This window comes from Arachis ipaensis, chromosome B8, assembly GCF_059453495.1.
Source record: "Arachis ipaensis isolate K30076 ecotype BB chromosome B8, ASM5945349v1, whole genome shotgun sequence".
Taxonomy (NCBI): domain Eukaryota; kingdom Viridiplantae; phylum Streptophyta; class Magnoliopsida; order Fabales; family Fabaceae; genus Arachis; species Arachis ipaensis.
In genome coordinates this window covers 87,289,664-87,308,539 of record NC_142443.1, presented here as the reverse complement: position 1 = coordinate 87,308,539, position 18,876 = coordinate 87,289,664, and the positions used below count along the sequence as shown (strand labels likewise).

At 33.1% G+C, this 18,876-nt stretch overlaps 1 protein-coding gene across 1 annotated transcript in view; it reads right to left on the bottom strand.

Moving 5' to 3' along the window:
* LOC148548726 (uncharacterized) overlaps positions 1 to 13,100 on the bottom strand; it is a 94,345-nt gene extending 81,245 nt beyond the window's left edge. Inside the window, exons 1-2 of the mRNA XM_088495654.1 lie at positions 12,254 to 13,100; positions 11,787 to 11,884 (exon numbers count right to left, since the gene is read on the bottom strand). Of these exons, the coding sequence (XP_088351780.1) occupies positions 11,787 to 11,884; positions 12,254 to 13,100 (945 nt within the window). The remainder of the gene's footprint in view (positions 1 to 11,786; positions 11,885 to 12,253) is intronic.
* Between the last annotated feature and the right edge of the window lie 5,776 nt (positions 13,101 to 18,876).

Here is an 18,876-nt window from a genome sequence, read left to right as displayed (position 1 = left end):
TAATGCAAAGAGTTATTTTTACCTTTAATAAATTTTCTGTTATTATTTTATTTAAATTACCATGTCTTCTTTTCATTCTCGTTATATGTTTATGAAAATGGCATTCATGTCAATGGAGTAGACTCCCAACTTGACTTGGGAGTTGATTAAAAGGAGACCCTTAAGTTGGAATACTCAATTGTTAATTGGAAATTGGAAGTTGTTGGCTGGCTCTCTAGTCACTGACGCTAATCCTTTCATAAGAGATGATTAGGACTTGTGAATCGGAGCTGGTTCAGTTACTTGACTTTCCTTTATTCGGTAAGGGATAACTAAGTAGAAACAACAACCTCTTACCATTACACTTGGGAAAATTCAACAAGGATAGAACTTCCAATTAATCTTCTCTCAGTCAAGGCTTTTTATTTCAAATATATAAAACCTCTTGTTAATTTTCATTGCTTTAATTAATAATTATTTTATTTTCCCGTTCTCCAACTCTAAAACTTTCTAGAAAATTTCTGACCAATAAATAGCACTCTTTTGTCAACTCGTTGGGAGACGACCTGGGAATTCTACTCCCAGTATTTTATTCTTAAATTGTGACAACTCTTTTTAAATTGATAAGTGGAATTTTCGTCGGTTAAGAACTGTACTTGCAACGCTATTTTCACTATAAATTCTTAATCGGCAATTTTTCGCCCGTCAGTGCACTTGCCAAGGAATGGATTCATTATATAGTGAGTGAATTTTCCGGTCATCACTCCACTCCCTTGTGCTCTTCCTTGATGACTTCCACCTCTTGACAACTTTCTTCGATTCCCACTTTCTTGTTAACTTCTTCCAACTCTTTCCCGTCACTCAAATCATAAACCGGACGTTGATAGAAATCTACCTCAACGTTGCTTTCAATTCCATCAGGAGAAGGTTCTTCAAACTTAATGAGTTAACTTGAGGATGCAAGTTCATCACTAGGAGGATGTGATGTGGGATCTACATCACCAAAGGAACTTATTTCTTGCTCTATTCCTTCCAATTCTTCATAGGGAATATGCCTTGGAGGTTGTGCATTATCCTTCTCAGCATCAAATTCAAGCTTCTTTGAGAAATACTCTATAACTCTAGATTCCCATGGAGGTTCAGCATCTCCTAAGTCTTCAACCACTTCATCTTTTTCGATGATTTCAGATTTCTCCACTTGCTCTAGTACAAAGTCCCATTCGTGGTTTTCCACCGGAGTTTCTAATCTCTCCTTCATGCTATTCTCTTCAATTGATTCTCCACATGTGGCCATGGGAGTACTTTGAGTGTCCAAACATTGCGATGTTAGAATATTTACTAACTCTGTCAAGGTAGCCACGATTTCTAGTGTCGTCCTTTACATCTCTCTTTGCCCTTGAAATAGTGAAGTGAGAGAATCATCTATTAGGGGGTTCATTGGTTGGGAGAAAGGGCTCATAATAGGATGGTGGTTCATGTTGATAATGATATGGAGATGGTGTATATTGAGGTGGTGTTTCTTGGGAGTAATTGGGTTGGAATTGTTGTGGTTTTATGTATGGTTCATATGGTTGTTGGTATGGTGGATAAAGGGGAGGTGTTTGGTGGTATGGGACTTGTGAGTATGGTGGTTGAGGGCTATATTGAGGAGGGGAGTCATAGGTATATGGTGGTGGTTGTTGATAATCATAAGGAGGTCCACCATAACCATTGAATTGGCATGCATCTTAGAATGGCTCTTACTCATAGTACATTGGTGGAGGTTGTTGCCATGGAGGTTGATCAAATGCTTGAGGCTCCTCCCACCTTTGATTGTCCCATCTTTGTTGCAAGCCTTCATTGTAGTTCTCATTTTCTACAACATAGTTATAACCACACTCATAGCCAAAGGGGTGAGAATTCATGATAGCAAGATAAAATAAAGACAAAAACTAACAAAAAATAAGCAAACAAAGTTCTAAAACAAGCAAAAACTAACAAAGAAGAAAAAGTTAAACATATTCACAATATATACATTAACCAATAATATGGCGCACATTTGCAATTCCCCGGAAATGGCGCCAAAAACTTGACAGAGGATAAATCTTGGTAAAAAATTTCTCAATAAAATCGCGTTGCAAGTATAGTTCCAAACTAACAAATTATCCTTCAATCAACGTTTAATTTGTTTGTCACAAGTACAAACCCCAATAAAAATAACCGAAGTATTTAAACTTCGGGTCGTCTCTCAAGGAATTGCAGGGAAGTGTTTATGTTATTGGTTATGAGGTATACTTTTGGGGTTTTGTAATAAGAAACAAGAAAGTAAAATGGCAAGAAAATAAACTAATAACTAAGAAAGCTCTTTGCAAGAAAAGAGAATTAGAAGTCCTATCATCATTATCATTGTCAATTGTGATGGTAAATGTAAATTGCCTTCACTTAGTTAACTTCTAATCAATGAAGGAAAGTCAAGTGCATACAATCAACTTGAGTTTACAAGTCCTAGTCAACTCATAGTGAGAGATTAGATTTAGTGAAGTTCAAGCTATCTGACAATCTTCGATTACCAATCAACAAGAGACTTTGACAATTCAAGAGTCTCCAAATCATCAACCCAAGCCAAGAACATAAAAATCTATTTTAAAATCCAATCAAGCATTTCATCAAACACTTGGAAGGCGCAAAATAAAAACATAGAAAATTAACAAGAAATATTAAAATATAAGGCTAACAATTGCATGAAAACAATAACAAGAAATTAAAGAAAGTAACAATAAACATAAAATACCTCAATTGCATTAAAAGGAAATTGAAATCAACAACGAGTCATGAACAATAAGGCAACAAGGTAAAGGAAACAACATATAAAACTAAGAAAGCTAGGAAGCAATAACAAGAAATTAAAAGAGGAACTTGAATTAAAATGAGAAGTAGAATCTAAACCTAGATGAAATTGGAAATAAAAGAGGAAACCCTAAAACCTAGAGAGAGGGGAGAGCCTCTCTCTCTAGAATTCTACATCTATAAAAAACTAAAGTGTGTGAATGAATGAATTGATGATTCAGCTCCACTTCCCATCCCCTAATCTACATACTGGGCTCGAAACTAGGCCAGAAATGAGCTCTGAAATTGTCCCCAGCGTATTCCCTTTATTGCAGCATGTGACATTCGTCACGCGCACGCTTCAGCCACGCATACGCGTCAGTGGGTTCTGCACTGGCCACGCGTACGCGTCAGACATGTGTACGCGTCATTTGGACTATGGCTTGGTCACGCGTAGGCATCATCCATGCATACGCGTCGAAACCAGCTTTTCAAATCTCCAAATTCTTGTGTTCCTTCCACTTTTGCATGCTTCCTTTCCATCCTCTAAGCCATTCCTACCGTATAAACCTGAGATCACTTAACGCACATATCACGGCATCGAATGGTAATAAAAGAGAATTAAAAATTAGCGATTTTAAGGCCTAGGAAGCATGTTTTCAATCATAACACAAAATTAGGAAGGAAACTTAAAAACATGCAATTTACATGAATAAGTATGAGAATAGTTGACAAAATCCACTCAATTCAATCCAAAATATACCATAAAATTGTGGTTTATCAGTAGGTCAGGCCCAACAAAGTTAAAGAGCCCAATCAAGAAGAGTGGCCTTATCCACTTCTCCGACCTCTTCTAAAGAGGTCGGGTCCGACGAAAGCAGACAGCTCATGCTTATCTGAGTGAGTAACTGCCTCCTCGAATCTCTCACCCACTTCTAGAAGAGAGATTTCAACAACCCTAAGATAAAGGGACGGTTATCCACCATCAAAAGTAGAACTACTTCAGTGGTAGTTATTGGCTCATCACCTATAAATACACTGACACCCCCAGATATGCTTAAGTTCCAATACATTTAAACATGCTTAACCATTTGCTGACTTAGGCATCGGAGTGTTTTGTAGGTACCACCCTCACCTTTTCAAACACAAAACTCGGATGGCGGCTCACTGACGCAGGACAAGTCGGAGACCACCTTCCTTGAACGTTTGGGCCTCACAAATAAGCCCAATCATCATGCGGTTTCAGGTAACCCTCGGAACAACTATATAATATCTATTGTAAGATTTTTAATAAATGTTATTAAATTTTTAAAAAATTATTAGTAAAATGCTTTAATAAGATAAAGTATATTTAATATTTGTTAAAATATTATTAATATACATAGATAACATTTTAATATGATTTGGTAAATAACGGTCAAATATATAATAGTATTAATCCGTATTAATAAATTAAAAGCATTGAATTATAAATAATTATAAATAAATATAAATACATATGATAACCCGTATTTGTTACAATTTTTTAATAGAGTTGGTTTGATTTTATTTTTCAATCTAATTTAATCCGATTCAAAGTATCATATAAAATTTATATTGAACTATTTGATTTGGTTTGAAAAAATAATAAATAAATAATTTTTATTTTACATTCATAAAATAAGTTTAATTATTCTGGTAGTTTTTATAATTTTATCTAATTTTTAATTAAATTTTTATATTTTTTAATTAAATCTTTATATTATATCCGATATTGTAACTAATAAATTTTTACCGTGACAAAAAATATTCAAATTAATAATATATTTCATTTGACTTAATAAAATATTTTGTTAAAATTAACAAAATATTCTCTTAATTCTAATATTTTTGTCATGAGAAAGACTTAATTATAAAATTCATAATTATCATAACTGAACCGATCGGATTACTGATTTATTGGTTTAACTGATAAGTTACTAGTTGAACCAATTGACTCAATCCAACGTAAATAAAAAATATAAAATAGCCAAAATTTTAAAATTAAAATTTAAAATACATATCTTTACTAATATTTAAGATAATCAAGTCTCAAATTCTAAATAAAAATAAACATAAAAATTTGCTAGTATTACTATAACAGTATCTTAATTTAACACAATAAAAATAATAATCACATTAGTACATCACCTAATTAATTCACAAAATCTATCTTCTAACTATAATATCAGTAGATTTCAACACTAACATTAAAACAAAGAACGTTAGCCACAACACTAGCATTGAAATAGATTAAACATATTAATAAATTTTTAGTAAAATATATGTTTCTATTAATAATTGTACATCATTAAAAATATAACTAATTCAAAGAATAGGAAATACAAAATTAAAATTGAATTAGGAGGCTCTACAACCAGGAGGTTCCTTGTTCGAACCTGATTCTACTATTTTGGACCAAAAATTCCAAAATAACACACGTTAATCACTGGTGGACAAGTGACGCGCTAGTTGGAGGCTGGATCACCGTAGGCTGCACGTTCTACATTAGATCACAGGTGGACAAGCCGTGCTATGGAGCACCATAGAGTGAGCAGTTGGTGTGATCAAACCGATTGAACCGGTTGGATCGATTTTTGCCAGTTCTCACCAAATTTGACTGGTTTTCATCGGTTCACATTGATTCTCATCCTTGAACGGTCCAAGGAATGAACCAAATCGATTTAGAGTCTAGTTTCACCGGTTTTTCTGGACAAACTGGTGATGTAGGATAAATGTCGGTTAAGAATTTCACAAAAATAATCACGTTGCAAGTATAGTTCCAAACTAACAATTAATCCTCAATCGAAGTTTAATTTATTTGTCACAAGTACAAACCCCAATAAAAATAAACCGAAGTATTTAAACCTCGGATCGTCTTTCAAGGAATTGTAGGGAAATGTTCATGATATTGGTTATGAGGTAATATTTTTGGGGTTTTGAAATAAGGGACAAGAAATGTAAATTATAAGGAAGTAAAGGAAACTTAAATAATAAAAAGGCCTTGACAAGGGTTGATGGTTAAGGATCACTATCCTTGTTACTAACCACAACATAATAATTACAAAGATCATTCCCACTTTGTCATCTCCAAAATTAGAGGAAAGTCAAGTGAGCTTAATTGATCCTAGTCCATAAGTCCTAGCTAACTCACTAATTAATTTAATGAGAAACTAGAGTCAATGGCATCAAATTATCAATCACTTGGACATTAGTAACTCTAGGACACCCATGTTACCAACCCAAGCCAACACAAAAATCTACTCTAAAATTCAACCAAACATTTTATCAAACACTTGGAAGGCATAAAAGAAAAGCATGGTAAAATGACAAGAAATATAAAATCTAACAACTACCAATTGCAAGAAAACACTAATAACAACTAAATTAAACAAGAAGCATAAAACATAAATTGTATTAAAGGAAATTAAAATCAATAAGAGTTCAGAAACATGAAAGCAACAAAATAGAAGAAATAACAAGTAAAACTAAAGGAACAAAGATGCAAGAACAATAAATTTCAAGGAAAAGTAAATAAAAACAAGAATTAAATCTAAATCTAAGAGATATCTAACCTAATTCTACCCTAATTCTAGAGAGAAGCTCTCTTTTCTCTAGAATATGACCTAAAGCATGGTAAAAACTGTTCTAATTACTCTCCCCTTGATCCTCTTTGAATTTGACCTCTAATAGCTTCAGAAATAAGTTGGATTTGGGCCTGGATGGCTCAGAAATCGCCCCCAACATATTCACTTTAATGAGGTCACATGACCAACGTCACGCGTGCGCGTAGTTGACGCGTGCCCGTCGCCTGCCAAATTTTCTCCTCACGCATATGCGTGGTCACGCGTACGCGTCGCTATGAATCCTTCAAATGCTCATTCCTTCATGAGTTCTCCACTTTGCATGCTTTTTCTTCACTTCTTTCATCCAATTCTTGCCTTATAAACCCTGAGATCACTCAACAAACATATCAAGACATCGAATGGGAGAAAAGTGAATTAAATTTAGCATCACTTTAAAAGCCTAAAAAACATGTTTTCAATCATTAAGCACAAATTTGGGAGAATTACAAAATCATGCTATTTTAGTGGATAAATGGGAGAAAAGTTAACAAAATCTACCAAATACAATATAAAATAAACCATAAAATTATAGTTTATCAACCGGCCTGTCCAGTTTAAATTTTACAACTATGATAAAATCTGGTATAGTACATGAATTCAATTGAAAAGAAAAAAATATAAAAACATAATTAAAAATTTTATAAAATTATAAAAACTGACACGGTAATTAAACCCATAAAATATAATAAAATATTAAATAAATTAAACATATTATATAAAATAATTGTAATATTTTTGTATTAGTTTTAGAAAATAAATCCAAAATCTGATCCACAATTTGTTAAAAATAGGATCAATAAAATCCAGGTTATCAAGTTTTGATCCATTTTTAATTTGAATTTGATTGTGTAAATAAACCATTTTATCTGAATTGATTGGAAATTAAACGGCCGTAGAGGACAACAAAAGTACTATACTTGAATAGTGAAAAGCATCATCATCATGAAGTTCGTCTTTATTACCTGCACTACATACTCCTCCTTGATTAGAAACATATTAACGTTCACAAATTGGGTCACATACTTACCAAAACCCAAAGAAAATTGATATCAAATTAAACATCTGCTCCAATTCTCACCGAAACTTCTTTGAAAATTGATATGGGAAGACTTACCAAAACATCTTTGACAAGTATGAACAAACTTTACCTATTTGAGGAGATAATGTAGCTAGGTCACACCCAACTTAATTTCACTCACCCCCTAATTCTCAATTTCTCATGCAAACCAATAATACATCATAGTCGGTTAAAGTATCAAACATATTTTATTTGAGTTTTAATGCTAAGTATGAAAATTTAAATACTAAAAAGCATTGCTTATTCTAAAACATTTTTTATTACTAACTAAAGAATGGTGTTTTTATTAATTAGTTAAATATTAATTCTATTTTTTATTATATTTTATACGAATGGTTGAAATTTTAAAAAATATTCTGTTTAACTATCAGATTAACAGTATTTTAAAAAAATAAATAGGTTATGTATTTTTTACAAATAAAAAAAGAGAAAAAAATTAAACATATAACCTATTACTTTATTTATTATCTTTATTTGAAACATATTAGACTGTTGTCTTGAATAATAATAATAATAATAATAATAATAATAATAATAATAATAATAATAATAATAATAAAGAGCTAACTTCTATGTAAAATTTCTAATAATTGAACACTATATTACCTCTAATATACTAATAATACATGTGGTCTGGACAATTATGTGCATATTACATAAAACTAAAAGTATACAACCTCCTTTTCTGTGTGGGTGTTTTCCTCGTAAGTAACTACAATAAAGAAGGGAAAAAATATCATATTTTTAACATATAAAATCTATTTTAATTATTATAATTTTGATCATAAATCAATAACGGTTTATTTGTTTCTAATACAATATAATACAAAAGCAATTTTTTTTTTTATTATCTGAAGAGAATATAATTAAGAGCATTCCTTGAACCTTGATCAAGCTTTTGAGACAGATACATCATGTATACATGGAGTAGGGTATTAAGCATATTAAGGGGATCATGGAACTAGGATGATGAAATCTTTGAAACATTATTTGTTGCCATGAATAGTTCCCGTGTCGTGAAGTAATATCCATAATTAATCATATAATTAATTTCAATGCAATTAATTTAATAATATGATTTTTGTTTTATTAGTGTATGGTTTTGGAGAGAGAGGAGGCTCGTTCACACCTACAGTAAACCTAATCCTTATAGCTTAGGTGGCATATGCAATTCGTTCATGGAATTAATCATATGGAAAATAATGGTCTATATTATTGTGGTGTAGGTAGCAGTGTTAATAAAATCACAACCTTGACTTGCGCATGTAATGCCAACTTAAAACATAATCCAATCAAAGGGTAGGTTTTGAATAAAATCTATCGTTTTTGTGGTTGCATGCTCTTTTAACTTCCATAAAATTTTTTAATTGGACTATTTTATGTATAAAATAAAATTTAAACTTTTAAATTTTTATTCTTTAAAAAGAGTTGATAGTGAGCTTGGTACTAAATTACACTTACGTTATTAGATGATTCGATATATTTAATTAAATTATTATATAATAATTTTTAATTATTAATTTTATAAAAAGATAAATGTATGTGAATTTTTTTCTTAACAAGAAAGTTTTTCTTTCTTTTAGCATAAATAATTGAAACCCATATTTTAGGTTTCAATTGTTTTTATTTTATTTTCTATGTTATATATAGTTTTGTACGAAAGTTTGTTGTGAAGTACATCCCTTTGTACCAATAGAAGTAAGTCATAAGAAGAATTAATTATATGCCAAGATAAAAATATACCAATATAAGGGTAGTTAGTGTGTTATAGGTGATCCTTTTTTTCTAAACTAATTAATGTATAAGTGATAGGATTCAAATCTTAATTAGTTGAAGTGTTCATGGCACAATAGTTCAACTGGCACTATACATAATACATTACTGTTTACAAGTGATTTGTCAATTTAAGAAATTCAATTTCTATCATCTACACAATGTTTGTGAAAACAAAGTTATTATCTAGACATTAATCTATATATTATCTTTTTTTTTTCCAAAGATAATAGGTTATATTTCATTAATTATTGAAAAATGAAATACAAAGATGTCCAAAAGCAGGACAGCATAATGAAAAGTGGGGATTTTCCAAAAACACTACACTGAAGGTATTCATCCAACGGTGCATGGTCGAAAAACGAAAAAAATCTTAAAGAAGAAAGAATGATAAATCAAATTGAATGCAACTAAGAGCTTGCCTCATGGAGATGACGACCTAAACTGGGAGTTCTTTGGATTTCACGGAGCAACTTGACAGAGCTTGCTAGAATGGCAGACGGCATTGAAGTAGAACCTTCAAAAATCAACTGGTTGCGAGCTTTCCAGCAGTTCCAGCAAATGATGGCAAGTAATTGAGGATTACGGTCAGCATTCTTCAACGGGTTAAGCATCTCTGTTGATGCAATCCACCATGTCCAAAAGTTGCTAGGACTCTGAGGGGGAAGACAATCACGAAGATAACTATGAGAGCATACATCTTTAATTCTAGAGCAATCGATCAAACAATGAGTGACTGTTTCGGTTGCTTCATGACAACAGGGGCATATTGGTGATATAGATGGGATGCAGTGATGAATCTGAGCAAGCACCGGGAGCCGGCCATGGAGAGCTTTCCAAATAAATAGCTTAATTTTGTGAGGCAAGTTCAACTTCCATAGATCAATCCACAGCTTTTTCTGTTGCATATAATTAGGGCAAAGCTCCAGAGGCGGATGGTAAAATAAATAGCCAATTATGTAACCTGAAGCTGTATCATATTGTTTGGATTTGTTCAAATCCCATTGCAATTTGTCCATACTCTGCTGAATTTTAACTGACAAAATCCTGTTTGCAACGTCTTGGGGAAATAATTCTTGAATAAGATTCTGATTCCAATTCCTATCTTCAGTAATTAGATCTTTAACTCTTGGAACCAACTCAGAGATAGCTTGTCTATTTGGCATGTCAGAAATCTTTAAAGGATACGGAGGAGGCAGCCAAGGATCCTCAAAGGTTCGGATATTCTCTCCAGTACCCACAGCCCAATTAAGACCTTTTTCAACAATCTTTCGGCCTTCCAGTATGCTCCTCCATCCCCAAGAAGGTAAGACTCTAATTTCTGCCGTTATAGCATTACCATTGCTAAAGTATTTACCTCTTAGGATTTTGGATAATAAGGAAGTAGGCTGTGTTACAAGTCGCCAAAACTGTTTGCCTAAAAGCGCCAGATTTTGGATTCTGAGATCTTTAAATCCAAGGCCTCCTTCTTTTCATGGGCGAGTCATAGTGTCCCAGCTAATCCAAGCCATCCGCCTTTCAGAACCTTTTTGTCCCCACTAGAACTGAGAAAGTAGAGAGTGAATTTCCGAGATTAAACCATCAGGCAACTTGAAGCAAGACAATGTATAAATAGGAATAGCTTCTCCCACTGCCTTAAGCAATACGTGTCTACCTCCTGACGATAGAAGATTGCGCTTCCACCCTTGGATTCTTTTCCGAACCTTTTCTTTGATCATACTAAAAGAAGCCTTTTTCGATTTAGAGACTGTAGAAGGCAAACCAATGTATTTATCCTGAGCCCCAATATGATTAATATTCATAGAGTTAGCAAGTAGTGTACGAGTAGTGGAGGGAGTGTTGTGGCTAAAGAATACAGCAGATTTATTAAGATTTACCCTCTGGTCACTAATGCTTTCATAAGAATTCAATAAATGCAGGATATTTGAACATGCTTCAGGATTAGCCTTACAGAATAAGATGGAATCATCAGCAAAGAGGAGGTGGTTGACCTTGGGACATCGCCTATGTATCTGAAGACCCTGAATTAGTCTGTTTTGTTCTGCCTTGTGTAGCAAGAAGGAGAGGCTTTCTGCACAGAAAAGAAAAAGATAGGGAGATAGAGGATCTCCTTGTCGAATACCTCTATTTGGTTTGAAGAAACCATAAGGTTGTCCTTCCACAATAACAGAATAAGAAACAGTTGTCACTAATTCTCGAATCCACATGATCCACCGGGAGTCAAAACCAAACTTCTCCAATATAAACCAAAGAAAGTGCCATTCCACCCTATCATATGCCTTACTCATATCTAGTTTTAGCGCCATTTCATTTTCGAGTCCCCTTTTTTTGTTCTTTAAGTAATGCATACACTCGTGAGCAATTAGGATATTATCAGAGATTAATCTGCCTTTAATAAAAGCACTCTACGTAGGGCTAATTAGTCTATTCATCATACCCTGAAGTCTATGTACAAATACTTTGGAGATAATCTTGTAAAAGACTGAAGATAGGCTTATTGGTCTTACCTGAGTCATATCTTTAGCATCAGAAATCTTGGGAATAAGACAGATCTGAGTGTGGTTAAAACCCTTCAAAATTCTGCCCCCTGAAAAGAAGCTCTTAACTGCTCGAAACACATAACCACTAAGTATGTTCCAGAAGTTTTGAAAAAATTTTGCTGTCATACCATCATCTCCTGGAGCACTTTGGGGATGAATGCTAAATGTTGCACGTTTCACTTCCTCCATAGTCACTGGTCTTTGAAGCCTACGGTTCATGTGAGCTGTAACCTTAGGTTCAAAATCAGTAAACAGAGGTTCAGGGTTCTCATGACAAGTGGAGGAAAAGATGTCCTTGAAATAAGATTCAGCCACGGAAGCAATACCAGCATTTGAAGTAGCCACTTCACCGTCACTGCCAGTTAGTTGCCAAATTCTATTCCTTCGGGTTCGATTTCTAAATTTCTGATGGAAGAAAGCTGTATTCTGATCGCCAAATTTGAGCCATTTGACTCTAGACTTATCTTTCCAATAAGATTCCTCATTTTGCAATGCTTTTTCAAGTTTGTCCTCTATTTCTGAAATGATGTCGCCTCCATGAATTCCTGCTAAACGAAGTTCCTCTAATTCAGACTGTAGTAAATCAATCTCCACCTTCGAATTAGATCTGTATTCTTGCTGCCATCTGACAATCTTATGTCGACAACGCTTTAGTTTTTGAGCTAGGATATACATGGCTGAACCATCAATCTGTTCGTGCCAAACCTCTCTAACAATCTGCCTTATTTCATCATTGGAACACCATCTTTCTTGGAATTTGAATCGGTGTTTAGATCTCTCAGTTCTTGGATTAGAGTCTAAGAGAATAGGGGAGTGATCCGAGCCTGATTCTGATAGTCTAAGAACCGTTGCATTGGGATAGAGTTGCTGCCAATCAACTCCTACCAGGAATCGGTTCAGTCTTTCCTGTATCAACTCATCACCCCTCCGTCTATTCGACCAAGTGAATGGTCTTCCGACCATACCAATATCAATCAGAGAATTATCATCAATAAAACTGTTAAAGGTTTCGATAGAAGAAGGAGATTTAGCACCCCCACCTGCTTTCTCCAATTGACTAGAAATGGCATTAAAATCACCCATTAACACAACCTTACCATTAAACTGTTGCGTGATTGAAGTTAATTCAGCAAACTGAGCCATTCTATGTTGATCATTTGAACTGAGATAGACACCTAGAACACCACAGGGATCATTAGAACCAGCTGTCAGAACTGATGCCGCAATGAAGAATCTACCATGCTGCAAAATCTGAACAGTGCAACCATCCCTCCATGCCATTGCCAAACCCCCTGATAATCCATCCGGATCCACAATAAACCATTCCTTGAAACCACAAGATCTTAATTTTTCTTCAACTTGTCGAGATTGATTTTTTGTTTCACAGATAAAACCAACCTCGGTGGAGTAGGATTTGCAAATCCCTTTAAGATTGTGGATTGTCAGGGGTCTCCCCAAACACCGACAATTCCACGAGAGCAGTTTCATATTTCTTTAGGTGCCACTTGAAGGCTGGCACCCTCCACCGTCATAGCATCAGAGACAATATCATTGAGACAAATTTTCTTTGAAATTTCTTCAGTACCATTACCTCCACTCCTCCGTTTGAAACCTATCACAGACTTTCTGGCAAGTTGTTTCAGGTTTGGCTTTTTCTTCTCCTTTTTAAGCTTGGATATGACGTTGTTATTGTATTGGACATTATTCATGGGATAGGATATCCCCAATAAAGCATTAGAAGAAGAATTAGTATCAGTAGCCGTACCTGTGTTTTCTGATTCACCCTCATTTTCTTCTCTAGAACCCGAATTGGCAGCAATTTTTTCATTATTCTATTTTTTCTGATCATCTTGCACACTCATTTTTGAGAAACTATCAAAAAGCCAAGCAGGTGGAGATTTTTTCTTCGGTTGAGCTGGAATAGAACCATCCCGAGGTTGGTTAGGATTGAAGGAAGTTCTCTTTTCAGTTAAACGCCTACCGACTTGATCTGCCTTAAGCTATTCACCAACTTTATCTTCCTTAATATTGTTTTGGGCAGAATCATCAATAAAACATTGGCAGTTCTTAGATTCATGCCCCAATTTTGCACAATAAGTACAGAACACACCTATACATTCATAGCGTACTCCAATTTCCAGCATTTTCTGATTAGGATCAAGCAGTTTCAGTGTATCCCTCACTCTTTTATCACCGTTCAGTTCCACTTTAGCCTTCACTATGCGTGTATCTTTGCCTCTAACTTCAAATAGAGCAACATCTTCAATTTGACCAAGTCTCCCACCCAATTTTCGTCCAACCTCAAGTGTTTTGTATTGTTCAGGCAATCCCCAAAATTGTGTCCTTACAGGAAAAGAAGAGATGTGATTATCCTCCATGTTTATTGACTGCTTCCATCTGCGAACATGAATGACAAAACTCTTGAATAACCAAGGTGAACCTCTCTCCATATTGCATAGAGATCTCCTTCCATGGTACCTACGGAAAAGATCCGATCTGAGAAAATTTTCCAGACAGGCTCCGTGTACAGGCTTGAATTCATTCAGAAACATCTTCATAAGCTAAAACGATCAAGTCATCCTCCTGATCACTATCAATTATATGAGAGTTTTGTGTCTCTGATTTGTTGCTCATGGTGTAGAGAAAAACAGAATTGGTATTTAATGATTTCAGAGAGAAATAAGATATATGGAATGGGTGAATTAGGAAACGAAATAAATTAAAAGAGGAATGAATTGGGAGAGAAAACGAAAATTAGGGAACTAAGTGGAAAAGAAATTAAGAGAAGAAAGTAGAAGAAGATAGAAAAGACTTTGACGAAGAAAAGACAAAGAAAGGTGTAACTATGGAGGCGGCGCAGTGAAACCCTAGCAGAGCGTGAACGAACTCATGGGGCGCTGAATGCGGAGTACGTACTCCCGCAAAAAAATTTGGAAAGATAAGAGACTCGAACCCACAACCTCTTAATTAAGTATGTGGAGTCTATGCCATTTGAGCTATTACTCATTGGCTTAATTTGCATATTATCGGATTAATAAAAATATCTAATTTAATCAATAACCATTCACATTATCTAAGAAAGGCTTAAAAATATACAGTTTTATTGAATAATCATGGCGAAAAGTCGAAAACTTTGAATGAAAGAGAGCAAATATATATAATTAAAATATCTTCGAAAAAGAATTATAAACTGATAAAGTAAACCGTTAATTATTGTTAAATATGTAATTTTTATCATTTGTAAATCTTGCTACTTTAATCTAATTTGAAGGTGATTAGATTCTCTTTTTTTATTTTACTTTTTTTTTAATTTTAAAAGAGATTGATTCTAAATATAATGTATGATTTAAGTATACAAATCTACCCAAAAAAATTAAATTTTAGTTAAAATTGGAGACATCTCTAAATACACTCAGCTGAAGAAGTAAGTTTTAAGACGACGTTTAAAAGTGAAAGACAAAGATTAAAAAACAGAGATTAAATTAAATTTTTATATTATATTTAGTGTAAAATATATTAGATTAAGTTATGTCTAAATATTATGTATTGGTTTAAGATAAATATAAAAATAAAAAAATAGGTTTGAGATTTAAAAAATTACATAAAAATATTTTAAAAAATATTGTTAAAATTTTAACTTTTTTTGTTTTTATTTTTTAAAAATATTAAAAAAATTAAATTTTATAGTTTAAAACTAAAATTTTAATTTTAATTTTTAATTATCAAACATAATATATACTAAATTTCAACTTTTCAATTTCAGTTCTATCTCTGAAAACAAAACTCGTCTAAAAGACGTAACACCTCTCTAGTCATTACTACATGATTTTAGTGACACGAAAATAAATTAAAAAAAATAAAAAATAAAAAGAAGAAAAAGAAAGAGTACATTCGAAGTAGTATACTTCTTTCTAATTCCTATAAAGCATAAGCCATCGTTATCTTTATTTGACGACCACATTGCAAATTCCCACAAGGTGAATGACGATAATGCCCTTAATTGAAACGGTAAGATTACATAAATGCCCTTTTTCTTTACATTGGGCCTCGAAAAATGCCCACCCAACATCACGGCAATTACATTGCTAACCTGCCACATCCAGGAACCCCCAAAATCATGAGGCAGCTCCAATTACATTCATATCAAAGGTTACCATTTTTGAACTAGAGGACGTTCATCCTTCTTACTTTGGAAATTTCCAGGAAATTTCATTTGCATGTTTGAGGGAAATTCTCGATGTGTGTTGTCAATTAGTATATGAGTTATTACTATTATTATTATTAGTTTATTTTAACTATATGTTACATTATTTTTACAATTTTTGTGTATTGACACTATATAAAGGCTACTTGCACATTCAAATTAAAAAAAAAAAAAAAAAAACTATCACACTCTTCTATGTTTACACAATTATTCCTTATTGACATGTTATCATTGGTTGGTTGTGTAATTAAAGAATTGTACTGACAATACATAGTCAAATTTCTATTTTAAATATCATAATTGATAAATACATTATATCTATGTTAAATAAATAAAAAATAAGTATTATTATTGTGGTTTCTCATTGCAAAAAGCGTTAGCCTCCTTATTCATATTTCATTCAAAATTAAAAAAAAAAATCATGTGTTTACCTTAATTAGTGGTCATGCTCAACTTGCAGTTACAAAATTAGAAAAAAGTAATTGGTGCAAGGTGAACCATGGTCAAAACATTTTAACAAAAATTTATATAATAATAATTACATAGGTGTATTTGTATTTTTTTTTGTCTAAAGCAAGGTTGTGAGAACTGGATCGGTCATCGAATCAGTCGAGTGACTGATTCAACGGTTCAATGGTTTAATCAGGGTTGAACCGTGATTGAACCGATTTAATTAAATATAGAGTAAAATTATAAAAAATTCAATACATAATTTTAAAAATTTAAATTCAATCATTTCTAAAATAATAAAATTCAAAATTTAATAATTTCACAAAATAAATTATCCATAATTTATCATTAAAATTCACCACCACTTCACAAAATTAAAGCATTCTGTCTATGAAATCACCTAAATTGCAAGAAGTTTGAGCATTCCACTCATTTAGGTGTTTTCATGACAAAAATAACATCAAGCACAAGCATAAATAGCTACCATGAGCAATGGATAAACATGAGTTTCATAACTTAAACAAGCATCAAGAGACAACCAAAGTGCATTATTCTTGAACAATTTGCCTAAACAAAAAGTGGTTCAAACTATATGGTAACTACAACATATAATTCAAACTCAAAGCATCATAGAGGCATTTAATCGAACACCTAGCATGCAATGTACAAATTCAGCATAAACAAACAAACTTCAGCTGCAATGCTTACCCATTCAACAACTTCCACACTTAATACAGCCAAACACAATAATAAATAGAAGTAACCAAGCTTATATCAGCAATCAAAGCATTAGCCAACCAAGAAATTTTCAATTCTCAAAACTTGCAAAAAACCTAGAATCTACAAATTGAACTATCTTATTCCAACAACCTAGAATCCACTAACGGAAAGAGGATGGAACAGAAGCTCAGCTTCGACTCTGAGAGAGAGAAAGTCGCAGATTGAGGGGAAGATGGCGGAGGAAAAGATTTGAACAAACAGAACAAGAACCATGAACTCAAATCTATCCCATTTAATGATTCATACATCAAATTTATTCAACATTACAGAATATTTAATCATATAATAAACAAAATAAAAAAAAATTAAAGAACAAAACAAGAGAGCAGAAGAACTCTGCATCTGAAGAACATGAACCTACTTTAAATCTTTCCTAAATTCTTTACTGAATAAAAATTTAATTGAAAAAATCACAGTACTCAAAACAAAAACTCAAAAAGATTGAAAAAATGAAAAACAGAAGAACAGAAGATGATCCAGAACTAACCACAGAAGAGCACAAAAGGCCAGAGCGACCTGACGACGCTTCGGTGACGGTGACGACAAGAAGCCGACGACCTGCGACGGTGAGGCGACGACCCGCGACGGTGAGGCGACGACCTGCGACGCTGAGGCGACGACTGATGATAAGAATTTATCGTTGATCTAGAATTTATCAAAATAGGATCTCTTCATTGCAATTATAGTCTAGATCAACAATTAACTCCCAATCAAATTTAATTTTAAAGATGTCACAATACAAAACACAAAATATTATAACCGAAGGTATTTAACTCCCGGGTCGTCTTCCCTAGGAGTTGCAATGAAATGTTATTGTTATTGGCTATGAGAGATCTCTTTGGGGTTTTGGTTGATAGAGGCAAGAAATGTAAATGACAATAAAATAAAGAGGCATGCAAGAAATTAAAAGTCAAAGCAATGAAAGTCAAAGCAATTAAGTGCAAGGGAAGGAAACTTAAAATGCGAGAAACCTCTTGGCAAGTAATTGAGAGCTAAGGTTACCTATCCTAGACATTGACCACAAACACATGATGATTATGAAGAGTTAATCCTACTTAGTCAACCCTACATCGAGGATAAGTCAAATAGGCATAGTTGATTTCAATCCCTAAGTCCTAGTCAACACTAGAGTCAAGGGAAACCAAATCAACTAACTACTCCAATGTATCAAACAAGAATGGACATCAATGACTCAAGCGTCACCAAAGTCATCCATTCCAAGCCAAGAGTGAAGAAAAACTAAGTAAAAACTAAGCCAAGCATTTTATCTAACACTTGGTATGCATGAAAATAAAATAATATTAAATTGTATTAAAAATAATATCTAACTACCAAAAGCAAGAAAATGATAACAACAACTAAAGAAAGCAATAAATGAGCATAAAACATAAATTGCATTAATTGTAAATTAAAATAACAAAGTGTCATAAACATAAAAGACAAAAGAAATGAAATAACAAATAGAAGGAAAGAACAAAGATGCAATAACAATAAATGACAAGGAAAAGTAAATGAAAACAATAATTAAAAGTAGAAATTGCAAGAAATTAAACTAAGAAACCCTAATTCTAGAGAGAAGGGGGAGCTTCTCTCTCTAGAAAACAACCTATATAATGCTAAACT